At 36.1% G+C, this 14,536-nt stretch overlaps 1 protein-coding gene across 8 annotated transcripts in view; it reads left to right on the top strand.

The window, feature by feature from the left end:
* Positions 1 to 14,159, top strand: part of Arhgef9 (Cdc42 guanine nucleotide exchange factor (GEF) 9) — a 193,543-nt gene extending 179,384 nt beyond the window's left edge. For all 8 annotated transcript variants that reach the window (XM_013502875.1, XM_013502878.1, XM_005401553.2 and 5 more), the window contains 3 exons: positions 4,310 to 4,553; positions 9,555 to 9,623; positions 13,918 to 14,159. In XM_013502875.1, coding sequence (XP_013358329.1) covers positions 4,310 to 4,553; positions 9,555 to 9,623; positions 13,918 to 14,099 — 495 coding nt within the window. In that variant the 3' untranslated portion in view covers positions 14,100 to 14,159. The remainder of the gene's footprint in view (positions 1 to 4,309; positions 4,554 to 9,554; positions 9,624 to 13,917) is intronic.
* Positions 14,160 to 14,536: the final 377 nt, after the last annotated feature.

The following is a 14,536-nucleotide window of genomic DNA, read 5'->3' as shown; positions in this document are numbered from 1 at the left end:
TCATTCATTCTTATGTTGTTCTGCCTTATTTCATCCTGTAACTGTTGGATTGATTTTTCTTGATTTCTTGTGGCTTTGAAGTTATCTTTCCTTTCCTAGTGACTAGTTGTTTTTCTATCTTCTAGATCTGATATTCTATCCCTTCTTAAATCAATGTGCTGTGTATATTTTGAACGAAGTTTCTAATCTTCTGGATTTCTGTTTGGATCTGCTTCATTGATTCCATTTCTTGTCTGTATTTTTTATTCATGATATCTATCATTTTCCTGAGCTCTTGTATTTGCTCATCTGTGTCTGCTTTAATGTCTTTTATTTTAATAGTGATTTCTTTTTGCAACTTTAATGTTATTTTTTCTATGGCTTGTTCCATTTGTTTTTTAAGTTGTGCTCCTACCATTTCAGAAAGTTCCATTTGTTGGCTTCCAATTTGCTCTATCTCTTTGTGTTCTAGATTTGTTCTGGGTGGACTGGATGTTTGGAATTGTATTTTGCTTCTTCATCTTCTCATTTTCTATTTTCTACTTTATTTTGTTTTGTGTTGATACTTTTACTTTTTTAACATTAAATAGTCTTAATCACTGATATTGAGGATTTCCTAGGAGGTGTCTCTTCCTCTAGATGTCTCCTCTTGCCAGTACCACAGTCCTGAGACAGTGGAGGAAGGAAGGAGCATGAATTTACCCTTCTCTCACTGTCATCCTTATCTCAGAGCAGTGGAGAAAGCACCAGGTGTGGGCTTATACTCCTCTCACTGATACTGCCTTCACTGTTCTTCCAAGTACCTTCCTCACTCTTCCAGCTACAACTGTGAACCCAGGAAAATGGATGTGGTGCAGAGCATGGACTTCCTCTGTCCACCCAGAGCAATAGAGAATGCACAGTGTGCATTCATATACTCTTCCTGCTGGCACCGCCTTCACCCTTCCTACTGGAACCACTGTTCTCTGACAATGGAGGGGGTTCTGGGTGCAAACTTAGTCTCCTACTGCAGTCACTGTCAACTCAGAGCAATGGAGGATGCCCAGGGCACAGGATTATACTCTTGGACAATTTTTTATGTCTATATTTTGTAGTCTGATTGACTACTTTGATGATAACAATATGCAGTGTACTAAGCATTGTTATTGTCCTATTAACCTTGTTAGGAAATTTTATTTTTTTTCTCTTTAAAATTTTGGACATATGTGTTACAAAGTGTAATGGAAAAAATAAGTTTAGATTTACAAAAATTGTTACAGTAAAAGTCACATTGCCATTTCTACCTGAAAATACTCCCTCTCACTTTGAACATATGTTTCCCATTGTTCTTGCTGCTTTCTGAGGCAATTGTGGGAGTCCTCTTCCATGAGTGTCTTTAGTTGCACTGTCACAGCTGCCTCAGTGCCCTGAATCATTTCAAAACATTTACTTTTCATGTTCATTTTTACTTTGGGAGTGAGCCAGAAGTCACACAGTGTGAGATCCAGTGAATGAGGTGAATAAGAGTAAACCATGTTTTTATAACCCTTTCTTTCCTTTTTAACAACACTTGGCAATAGCATTGAAGACACTCCTGAAAGCAGACTTTCAAAACTGCTTCAGAGAGTAGGAAGAATGATGGTTTAAGTGTATTCAGAAGTAGGAGTAGTATTTTAAAAGGAATGTATCTTTTACTCTAATAATGTTTAAAAATTTATATATTCACCATATATTTTGATCACTACTTCTGTATTTAACACCAATATTTGTGGTAGCTCTTTGTGAGCAATGAGGAAACAACTTGTACAAAACTGAAGAAAATCTGAAATCTCTTTCCTAGGACAAGTATGTATGTACAGATATGTATACATGTTAACATATAAGGTATGATCAAATGTTTACATTTAGAAAGAAAATTATAGTAAAAGACACATTGCCATAAATCCCCCTGCAACATATTCCCCCTTGCTTTGAATACACTTATTCTATGATTCTTGCCTCTTTCTGAAGCAGCTCTGAAATTTCTTTTTCATATGGGTCTAGCTGCTCTGTCATGTCTTCCTTGATGTCTTGAATCAATTCATACCTTTATCTTTCCTGGTCATTTTGACTTTGGAGAAAAGCCAGCAATCCTACGATACCAGACCCAGTGAATAAGGTGGATGAAGACACTGTAATGTTTTTATAAGCCTGTATTTCCATTGGATGCACTCAGCAGCAGCATTCACCTTATTTTTGCTCACACCTGGTATAAACTCACAAAAAAGGACTTGCAGAAATATTTAAGAAAGTGGCATGAACAATGAGATAACTGTATTCATAGTGAAGAGAGTATTTTGAGGGCAAAATTAATGGCAATTCATCTACTACTGTAATATATTTGTGAAATTTCAATATTTGCATATATTGTGGTTGTGCTTTTGTCTTGGTTACTTTTCTGTAGTTGCTGAGACAAAATACTCAATGGCCAAATTTAAGGAAGGAAAGGTTTACTTAGCTCACGGTTTGTGGAGGTTTCAGTCCATACTCAGCTGGCTCCAAGGCAGAGTGGCAAATTGCAGAGGGCAACAGTTCATGGCAGCAGAAAACAGCGAAAATAACAGGAGGAAAAAGGGAGAAACAGTCACAGGCTTCTTTCCCTCCCTTATATTGTATGCAAACTACCCATCCCAGGTTGAGTGTAACACTAGCATGCATAATCCCAGCATTGGATCATGGATCAATCATAGACTCTAGAAGCCTGCCCCATGATTGCAGAGGAATCATCAAAACACAACCATATCAAAACACAAACCATAAAATCCTTGTATGTTAATAAAAGTCAGTAAGTATTTCTGACTCTGTCAGGCTGAATGAAAGGCCAGATGCAAGCAAGAAGGGAGAAGTGACAAGAAAGCAGCCCATCTGATAAGATAGCATCTGTTGGGGCAGAGCTCACAGGGACCACCCTCAGCCATATCACATGTCCTAGCAGTAGGTGTGCTCTTAATGGAGGATGGAGGCAAGCACTGAGAGATGGAGAGACTAAAAAGGCCACTCTGGGAGACTTATTAAAGTCCACATCTCATAAGCCCATATGTCATTCCATCTACACCTTTATTTTCTTTTGTATCTTATGAAATATGAAAAACTATTTGACATTCACGAAAATATAAAAATAATATAATGTACACTCATACACTTACTATCTAATTTAAGAATTAATTCATTGCAAATGCATTATTCCCTCTCCTTTCCTTCTCTTCCTTTCCTTTCTTACTCACCACTTATTATTTTCTGTATGGTATTCTCTTGAATACAGCACACATCACTGTCAAATAATCCTTTATAATTTCTGTGCATTATATGCATATTTAAACACTATATTCCACTGTTTTATATGTTTTTAATAAAATAGTTATAAATGAGATAAAACTATACAGAAAGGAAACCAGGAGAATGATAGACATGAGATTTAGGATGGAGGAAGCTCTGGTGTCTTAACATTTAGACTGAATAGTAGGTTTACAAGTTTTCTTGCATTATTAAAAATGCAAATAAGTACATAGATAGAGAAATAAGAGCACTATCCATGGACAAATAGTGAGTGTTTCCTTGACTGGAGTTCAGACCGATCCATTTCTATGTACGTAAGAGCAAAACAACAATTACCAAAAAGCAAAGTACTCTTTGTATTCATCTACAAGTTTGCTTTTTTCACATAATATTTGTGAAATTCATCTATGCTGATATGTAAACATCTTGTTTATTTAGTACAGTATTTCTTCTTTCTTTAGTACAGTATTTCTTCTTACAGTATTTAGTACAGTATTTCTTCTTTCTTTAGTACAGTATTTCTTCTAGTAACTCATTTCTTCTTGCCACACTAGGCTTAGTCTAAAAATCCTAAGTGTTAAGTTATAGAACTACCCCTGGTAATTTTCCCTGGCTAGTAGTCTGTGGACTCTCAGCTACTCCTACACTCAGTCACTCATCTGATATTGTGATCTCACTGGCATTCTTACCACATTCTAAACTTCCAGTCAGCTCGTTTCATGCTTCTGGTAGATTTGTCAGTGTTATAGAAGAGGAAAAGCCCCTGCTACCAGCACTTTTGTGGCATACTGTTTCCCGTTTCCTATCAGAAGTCTTGTAAACACACCCAAGAATTGATGCTGGGATTAGAGTCTTTAGGGTGTGGTACATCTCTTAGGGCAACTAATCCAATTTGCCTAAATTTAGAATTTAACAAGCCCTTTTGGTACTCCAAAACAATAGCAATGTTCAGGTCCTGTTTCACTCCTTATGTTAGCTCTTCTGGTACCCATGTTGCACATACCTCCAACTAAGCCTTCTCTTCCTTCTAACCTAGGACCTGATCCGGAGAGACATCCTATACTACAAAGGGCGCATTGACATGGATAAATACGAAGTAATTGATATTGAAGATGGCAGAGATGATGACTTTAATGTAAGCATGAAGAATGCTTTCAAGCTTCACAACAAGGAGACAGAAGAAGTACATCTGTTCTTTGCCAAAAAGCTGGAGGAGAAAATACGTTGGCTCAGGGCTTTCAGAGAAGAGAGGAAAATGGTACAGGAAGATGAAAAAATCGGTAAGCAACCCGAGAGGAAAAAGACAAATATAACTATGAAAACTGGACACAAGTTTGAATTAATTTTATTTTTCTAGAGTCAGAGGGAAGCTTTCTGTTGCAAACTGACATGAGTCACTTTGTTGATTCCTTATTATTAGGTTTGTGGGTTTTTTTTTTTGTTTTTTTTTTTTTTTTTATAAATACCAGTTGCTTCCATTAAGCAGGGGTAGCTGGAAGTTATAGTTTGAACTCCCCTAAAATCTTATTACCATGAAAGAGTATTGCAGAAGAGCCCACTGTAGATTTGATTCTCACAAATATTTATCAGCCAACGAACAAAAAGCAGTTATATATACTGTTCTGTAGTCTATGATGCTCCAGTTTTCTATCGTTACATATATGACTGTATCTTCTGTGTAAGGGTTAGTTGGGCTGATTTGGTGAGATGTAAGCAACTTTCCTTATTTCCTCACTTTTTAAATTTCATTGAATAGTACTGGTGTTATTGAATCAGGTGTCTTGTAAATGCTGGCAAGTGCTCTCCCACTGTGCTACATTCTTGGGCCTTAACCAAATTTCTAGTCAGAATCTGGCCTCACAATCTTGATGAGTACCAAGACAAAGGATCTATTTTTAATCTCAAGTTTCATAGTTCCCTCTGAAGGGGATAGGCTGTGAGTCTCACTAGATTCTTATACCAAATTCTTGCAAGGATTAATGTGCCTATGAAATATTATTGGCTGGTACACATATTTAAGAACACTCATTTTACCAATAAGAATTCATGGCTCACATATTGTAGGCTAATGGTTCAACTTCTGGTAGTATTGGCCTCCGGGGCAAAGGCTTTTGAGTATTTAATATATTAACAAATCATCTTTGTAGTGTATATACCCAGTTAGCATACTGTAGATATTATCTTAATGTCCCTGGACTGTAGATTGAAATGATATGCATAAATTATGTGTAACTATTTTAAATTACAGAAACATAGCAGTGTATAAAACCATGACCATGTGTGTGATTTACATTCACAATAAAACATACATTTTGACTTTTAACAGAATGTTTACCTTTTACTGAGCGACACAGCTAGTAGAAGTATTTTACATGCTGCTTCTAAACTCATATTTACATGCCATTGGCTATAGCTTTGTTGTTTATAAAGTATTATCACCTCTTTTGTTCATGGTCTTGTTTTTGTCATAAAAAACACCAATCAACTTTTGTGATTCCCTGAGAAGATATGCAGTTTCTGTCTTTGCCTTAACCTGACAAGAATGAAATTATACCTTAGAATGCTTGTATGCACAAGTTGGTATAAGCTGCCTCTACAAAACTAGGCCTGCTCACAGATTCCTTGTGCAAAAGCATTCTTCCACATATACATGTTGGGGATTTAAATAGTCCAGAAAGATTTACAGAAAGATGCATTGATCCTAGTCTTCTCTTCCAGAGTGCACATTGATAACTCCCTTTGAGCCTCATTATAGTCAAATTGCTTTTACCATATAAGCACTGCATTAAGATACACAGAGTAGCTGGGATAACTGTACTGCCGATTTCTACTGGTCTATTGAAAGGAACAGTTAGTGCTTAAATTTTTCTTCTTCTTGTTAATTTTTTAACCAATTTTGCATACTTATATCTGGCAATCTGAACAACTAATTTAAAGACAACAATATGCAACATAACAACCATTGTTGAATTCCTACCATCTTGTTAGGTGAAATTCTGTATCCTTTCTAATGTTTTTTTATTATTATTTTTAATTCTCTTTAAAATAAGAAAGACATGGTGTGGAATGGTATAGAAATGTTGCTAACTGTTTCTCCCACTGATAGATACCAGAAGCAACCAACCTAGTCTTGGATGTTATATTAAAAGAAAGGTCTTTGGGTGCAAACACTGAATCAATTAGAAGTCCCCTGCCATTCTCTCTGGCTCCATCACCAATGTCCTAATAAAATGTAACAAAAAAATCTTCTAATAGAAAAACTTCCAGAAATTATGTCCTGACTGGCCTATGCTCATCTTTTTAAAATAATGAAGATTTTGTGGGTTTTTACTTTATATGATAGTAAATCATAATAAATCAATCAATCTGATTATATGATAGTACATCAATTTCATTGTAGGATTCTTGAGAGAATACAAACAGAAAGATACAAGGAAAAAGTAAAAATCAAACAATGTAGTAAATCTTTGTAAACATTTTGATATATTTCTTTCTAGTCTTTGTTTTCTGTTTAATTTTTTAAAAAACTAAATTTTACTTTTTCTCTACCAACTTGTTTCTCTGCGGTACAAAGATATAACTCTGTATTCTCATTTTTAATACATATTATATCAGTTACATTTTCACCAATTTAATGTTTGTTATTTTTATGACTGTTATTGATTTAACATAATTTTATTGTTTAGTTTTTACATTTTCATGATAAAATTAGTACATGACCATCATAACCATTTAAACCCATGTAGAAAATGTAAAAAGAACATTTAGCATTCTTCCCCTTCTCTGTCACTCCTATTCTCTGTGAAATAATGAATATTGACAGTTTGGGGTAACTCTATAGTTCTTGCATGTTCATATAAACATATATACATGTTTATTTACAAAATTCTGTATGCTGATTTGCAACTTTCTTTTATATAAACTTATCCTGAGTAAGTCTCCAGGTAAAGATCATAGGGTTTAACTGTAACTCTCCATTAGTTAAGCTTTTGCCAAGAAGCATAACCAGTAGGAAATGTTTAACTATTGGGAGATTTTTTTTAAAAAAAAATAAGAAATTGGCCTATGTGATTACAGAGGCCAGACAAGTCCTGCTGAAGTCTGTAGGTCCAACAGTCAAAAATGGAAGTTTATGGACAGGCTCAAATTGAAGGACAAGGGACAAATTTCTAAATCTTAAATGTGTCTTATAAAGTATTTTTAAATTTAGTTTTGTATAATCTGTTATTACACCTCTTGATTCAAGGATTGTTAAAAAAAACTTATTTCAAGCATTTGATTTGAGAATTCTAATGATACTGTATTTAAACATTCTGTATTTAACCTATGCTCTTTCTTAACCTATATTCTCACCTTTTGGCTCCTGTATTCTGTGATCTGCATCTTAGTAACTAAGTTTTGGTTTTAATTTTATTTTCATTGACATAATATTTGCACATATTCATGTGTGATGTGATGTTTGATTCATGTATATTTGGGTATTTATCAAGTATCTATAATTTGTATATTTACCACTTTAATCTTTTATTATTTATGGTGAATACATTTAAAGTCTTCTTTTGTGAACTATTTAGATCCATATAATGCATTCCTGTCAGCACTCTTCACCCTAATACTGTGGAACATGCAGACTTACTTCTCCTATCTAATTGTAACATTGCGCTCACTGAACAACCTTTGTACATTCTCCCTCTTCTCTACTCTGCCCAGTTTCTGGTAACCATTTTTCTACTCTCAGTGTCTATGAGGTCAACTTTTTAGACATAAGTGAAATCATATAATACTTGTCTTTCTGTGTCTGGATTATTTTGCTTAACCAAAGTTCCTCCAGCTTTAGCCAATTTGTCAAAAATAACATGATTCTATGCTTTCTTAAATAGCTGAGTAGTATTCCATTGTGTATAGATCAAATTTTCTTTAGCCATTCATTCATTGGTAGACATTTAGGTTGATTCCATATGCTGGCTATTGTGAATAATGCTGCAATAAACAGAGTATTGGTGTCTCTTTGATATATAAACCAAAGAAAGCTTCTGCATTTCAAGAGAAACAATCAACAGAGCCAAAAGACATTCTACAGAACAGGAGGCAATATTTCCAACTCTCCCTCTGACAAGACATTTATACCAGACTATATAAGTTCAATTCAAATTCAGTTAAACATCCAGTTAATAAATGGACTAAACATCCAAATAGATGTTTCTCAAAAGGAAACCTTCAAATGACCTGTAAATATATGAAAAATGTTCAACATCTCTAATAATCAGGGAAATGCAAATCAGAATTACAGTGAAATGCTACCTCTTTGAATGGTTGTTACCTAAAGAAAAATAACAAATGCTGTGAAGATTGCAAAGAAAAGGACTTATTTTTTAATTAATTTTATTGTTACACTTTTGACATACATAATGATCACACTAGTAATATACCTTAATTCTTGTTTTTTTTTTCTCATTCCCCTTTCTTCCCTTCAGTCTTTCCTCAACTTTCCCTTTACAAAACTTTGTTTTTATTGTTTTACTTCTATTCTTTTTTATCTCTATTCCCTCCCTTGTCTTTCCCCTCCCTCCTCCCTGGTTCCCCTTCCGGTTTGAACATTTTCTTCCTACTCTCCAATACTGATCATCCATTTTGGTCCTTACTTACCCTTTGGATTTCTCCCACAAGAAAAACAATGCAATATTTAAACATGTACATCTGGGCTGGGGATTTAGCTCAGCGGCACAGCGCCTGCCTGGCAAGCGCAAGGTCCTGAGTTTGATTCCTGGTGCCAGAAAAAAAAAAAAAAAAAAACCAAAAAAAAGTAACTTCTAAACACGTACATCTGATTTATTTCACTTAAAATTGTGTTCTCAAGGTGCATCCATTTACCTTAAAATACCTCAAGTTTATCCTACTTTATGACAGTGAAGTACCCCATTGTCTATAAAAGCCATATGAGAAAGGGAATTCTTATACACTATTGGTAAGAGTGTAAATTAGTATTACTATTTGGAAAATATTATGGACGTTCCTCAAAAAACTAAAAATAGTTATGGTCCAACAATCCCACTAGTGGGCATATACCTAAAGGAAATGTAGCTAAGACTTTATCAACGTTTCCAATAAATTTCATCAGTGAAATTCCTAGAAAGAAATTACTGAGTCAAGAACAGTGACTTCCTTATATCTCAAAACTTTTACTATTTTACCAAATCCTTCTTCCACAAAAACTGCAAATGTACACATTAAGGAAAAATACATGTTTGTCCTAACAAAGTCCTGTATTTTTCTTTTCTTAGGCTTTGAAATTTCTGAAAATCAGAAGAGGCAGGCTGCAATGACTGTGAGAAAAGTCCCTAAACAAAAAGGTAAATCTTGCTTTTACGCCTTCAACCCCACTTGGATTCTGTGTGAAACTAGGAGGACATAAACTATGTGCTTTTATATGTCCTGGCTCCTTTCCATGCTAGTGTTCACTTGGAGTGCTGGAATAGTTCCCAGCTCCGCAGGCGTCTCTGTAAACAGGAAGCAAATGGTCATAGAGGCTTAGTGCTCAGGAATGAATAGTATTGGGTAGCTATATCCAAAGATAGATCATTATGTACAAAAAATTAAACATTTTTCTCTTCATTTTTATTTCAAATTAGGGAAATGTTATAATAATTTAGAGACAGAAAACAGTAAATGTATATAATTTATTCTGTAAGTATAAGTATATAGAGATATATGTGTTCAGCTCTCTTTCACTGGTCTGGGGCCACTTGCCAAATCAGAAGACCCCAATCAGAATGAAGAACCTCAAACTAAACCCAAACAGAAAATTCAGACAGTTTTAACATTTCTTCAAAGCATAAAACATAGTACTTAAAATACATAGTGAGTCAATTTAATTTAAAATCATTATTTTCTCTTTTTCATGTACCAGAGCAGAAATAAATACTCAGCTAAGCAAAAAGCAAGTGTTACCTTGTGTTTACTACAATGTCAATCTAGTATTGGTCTCCTTTTATACAAGTTCTTTCATCCTTATGATAATCATAAGAAGGTGGTGGGCAATATTAGCCCCACTTTTCAGATAAAGAAATTGAGACTACTCATAGTGAAGTGACTCTGAAAAAAAGATCAGTTTGACTCTAGGCCCACTACTACTTTCTTCTGTCCAAATCATGGTCCTGCTGATGCCTCTTGTAGGGAATAAAGAACTCACTTTACTATCTCATATCAATTACCGATAGCTATTTCTATTACTGACCATTGTTTTCACTGCTGCCAGAGGTGGGAGCTCTGAGTGATACCTCACTTTCCCCAGGTCCTTCCCTCTGCATTCTCAGTGACCTCTTCGGTTCTGAATGAGTCACTATACACAATGAGCAGATTCAAGTTCCCTGAAATTCCAACAGTCGCATAACACACCCTTAATTATTTCCAGTGAAGCTCTCTTTAATTGAGGAGATTGAGTGCTTGTGAATATCTGATTTCCAATTAAGCAGTACAATTAGTTGGGGTATTCTGACTAAACATACCATTCTTTTAACTGCTTATTATTTTTCACTCTTCTTGAGCCCTCACTGGATCTTCTTTCATCATGGTAATATGATTTTCCTTAGGGAATAAAGTCAGCCACCTGTAATCTTTTGATTATGTGTGAGACAGGGTCACAAGTTACCCCTTAACAGTATAGAAGTTTGTATCTTTCAGATCAGGTGTAACCTCTGAAGGGTCAATATCAGTAGGGATCTGATTTGTATTAACAAAACTCCATGAGTGTGTACCTCTTTCCCCAGATGGAAATGTGAGCAGAAATGAGCCCTAGCCAGCTGGGGTCTCTTCATGCTACACATGATACTGCCCTAGCAGCTTGCCTCTATATCCTGGGGGCTTCCATCTCCTGAGTTTCTCTCACCTTGATTTCCTTTACTGCCCCTAATACACTGACTCCCTTGAGAGAATGAGGTTCATTTATCTCAGCCCAGGTTCCTTCAAGAGTATCTTCTACAGACTGGTCCTTTCACTGAGTATACTTCAAACACAGGAACATCAACAAAGCAGCCAGTCAGAAGATAGTCCTGTGAGCTCATACCAAGCCTTTATATTAATTTCTTTTCTTTTCTCACTCTGTCTAGTCTCTAGGCTGTCCCTTTTAGGTCCTTTCTTGTCTGCTAGTGTCTGAGCTTTTTTTTTCTTAAAATCAATTCCAAAATCTTTAAAGAAACTCATCTAGTTTTAAATTTCCCAGAAGTCCTATGAATCTCTCCTCACTTTTCTGTTTCTGATCTTAGCATCCAAGTCCAGGGGTGTAGTGATTTATATATTTCTGAGACTCAAGAAGGTCCTATATGGAAGCAGTTGTCAAACAATAATTCAGTAGTCACAGCATGTACAATGGGGAGAGGATGAAGAGGTTCTTTCAAACATCCAAGGAAACAATCCTTCCAATCACCCATCCCTAGAAATTATGGGCAGGCTTTTGTTAAGATTTCTCCAACTGAGAGATTGTGGGTTGGGTAGTTACTCTGGTGTCCCCTTCCAACCCTATCTGAAACACCATGTGACATTATCAACTCAGGCTACTGCCCAGGGGGAGAGGATACCTGGCTGGGAAAATAGAAAGAAACCAGTCTAGCTTTAAGAAAGGCTTTTTCACTTTACCTTTGCCTTTCACACTGCCTTGCTTTTTGGTTTTTCTCTGGTACCGGGAACCGAACTCACGACCTTGCGCTTGCCAGGCAGGCGCTTTTGCCGCTGAGCTAAATTCCCAGCCCCCGCTTTTAAGAATTATTTAAGAATTATCTTGGAACTAAGGTACTAATTCCTGGGCCATCAACCAAATTGAGTTTGTCAACACAGAGCTCCCCAGTGTCATGAGCACAGGCTTCACCTCTAAAGGCTTTAGGGTCAGCTCAAAATTAAGTGACTCCTCCATTATTCTTAAAATAGTTTTGAAAAAGAAAAAGAAAATGGGATAAATTTATTCAATTTCAATATTATGTAGCTATCATAATCAAGGCAATGTGATTTTGGTAGAAGGAAACACATATCAAGGAATCATGGAACAGACCTACACAAATATGTCTAATTTCTGACAGAGACATGAACACAATTTGGTAGTAAAAAAGGCCTTTTCAACAAGTGATGCTGAAGCAATTGGGCTTTCGTGGAGAAAAAAATCTTCAGCCTGAACCTACACTCTGTACAAAAGCTAAATAAAAATTGACTATGGTATTGAATGTATAACTACAGAATGCTTAGAAAAAATGTCCTCAGAATCTAGGGTTAGATAGAGGTGTTCTTAAAGAAAAAAATAAAATATTGATAATATGGACCTCCCCCCATAATATCTTCATACTGTCAGTTGGCATACCCTCATATTTCTGATACTTGCTCTTTCAAAACTGGCTCTTAGAAGAGAATCTGATCCTTCCCACTGAGATGCCAATGGCCGATAATGGCTTCATGTGATACTGCCTCCAGAGTAATGCGATCAAATCTTTAAAAGCAAAGACGCTCTAATGTTGGAATTTCAGACACTGGCTGGCAGATGAGGACAGTATCTGGAAGCATCAGAGAGGCCTTTTTTTCATGTCTGAGTCACATGGCTTATGTCTCATACTGTTCTGCTTTGAATATAGATCAAAATGGAACTTTGACTTTGGCTCTCACCCCTATCCTGGTTCCTGGAATCCTCTCTCAATTTGGTCTTTGGTGTGATGGTTTCAAATCCAGCCACAGAAGTCAAGAAGGTTTCTAATCTTAATGTCATTGAAGCTGTTCCCTTTGAAAGGTCCAAATTTCATGAATTGTAGATTCTGGTGATGTTCTTGCTTTCTTCCTCAACTACCAATGCCAATTCCCTATAAGTGCAGATTTGTCACTCTCAACCCAGGGCAGAATGTTAAATCACTTGTGCCTTACTTTGTGTGTTTTAAAAAACTGTTTCCACCTGAAGACTTGCCCTGAAGTCAATCGTTCTTCACCAGACTCTTGATACTTCCAGGGGTAATTGGAGAGGGAAAAAAACCAAAGTCTTTTGGAATTAAATGGAGCTTGTTGAGTTCTTTGCAGAATCAAAATCAGCTTAAAGAATTATGCTTTCTTTGAAGGATCTCTGAACTGAGAAGTCAAAAAATATGGGTTCTAGCTCTTGCTTTGTCATTAATGTACCATGGAATCTGAGGTATGACTTTTATCTCTAGACCTCAGTATGCTCATCTGTAAAACAGCTGATAGTGGCATCCTAAATTTCTAAGGGACACTGATTAAATGGAGAGGAGCCATGCCATATTTCAGTAAGAGACATACCACTTCAAAATCTGTTAGAGAAATAATTAGCAGTACAGGTTTGAATAGCCCTTATCCACATTGCTTGGTGTTTCAAATTCCAGAGTTTCTTAGATTTGGGAATATTTGCATAGACTTTCTTGATTGAGCATCCCTAATCAGAAATGCTGAATTCTAAAATATTTGGAATTATGAAACTTTTTTAATCTAAGGAAATTTTGATTTCAGGGCCTTTCAGATATCCATATTAGGACTGTTCAGTCTATACCAGCTCAAACCCTAAAGTAGTCTATCTTATATTTTCTACTCAGAGGATCGCTGAATGATATGAGAACTCTCTCGGTATTTAACTGATGCCCTTTCCCTTTGATCTCCTTTCTATAGGTGTCAACTCTGCACGCTCAGTCCCTCCTTCCTACCCGCCACCACAGGACCCGTTAAACCAGGCCCAGTACCTGGTCCCCGATGGCATCGCTCAGTCGCAGGTCTTTGAGTTCACCGAACCCAAGCGCAGCCAGTCACCGTTCTGGCAAAACTTCAGCAGGTTAACCCCATTCAAAAAATAATACCTACAGGGAGGCAGATAATTTTAAAATAAACTAAATAAAATTATATTTATAGATGGACTTTTTTCGGAGAAACACTGTTGAAAATATATATGTGTGTGTATATATACGTATATACATATATATAGACATATGTAGACATATGTATACACACAGACCCTTGAGTACACACACACACATGCTTGTGTTGGCATGCGTGTACATGTGTGCGCATACCACACACACACACACACACACACACACACACACACATACACACACACAGAAGGACCAAAAACGTTTTCTGTTGTTTTTGGGTTGTGAAATCTATAGGTGGTAGGAAGAGGTACCAATGACTTCCAAACATGTGACCCCTTCTTAAAACTTTTTAGTTCCTGCCCTGTTCCCTTCCCCTTTTCTTTCAGAAGTTGACATTTCTATTTGTTCCTTTTCTTGTT

The sequence above is a fragment of the Chinchilla lanigera genome, unplaced genomic scaffold (assembly GCF_000276665.1).
Source record: "Chinchilla lanigera isolate Chin_1 unplaced genomic scaffold, ChiLan1.0 scaffold00074, whole genome shotgun sequence".
NCBI lineage: Eukaryota > Metazoa > Chordata > Mammalia > Rodentia > Chinchillidae > Chinchilla > Chinchilla lanigera.
This window is presented reverse-complemented; position numbering and strand designations above follow the sequence as displayed.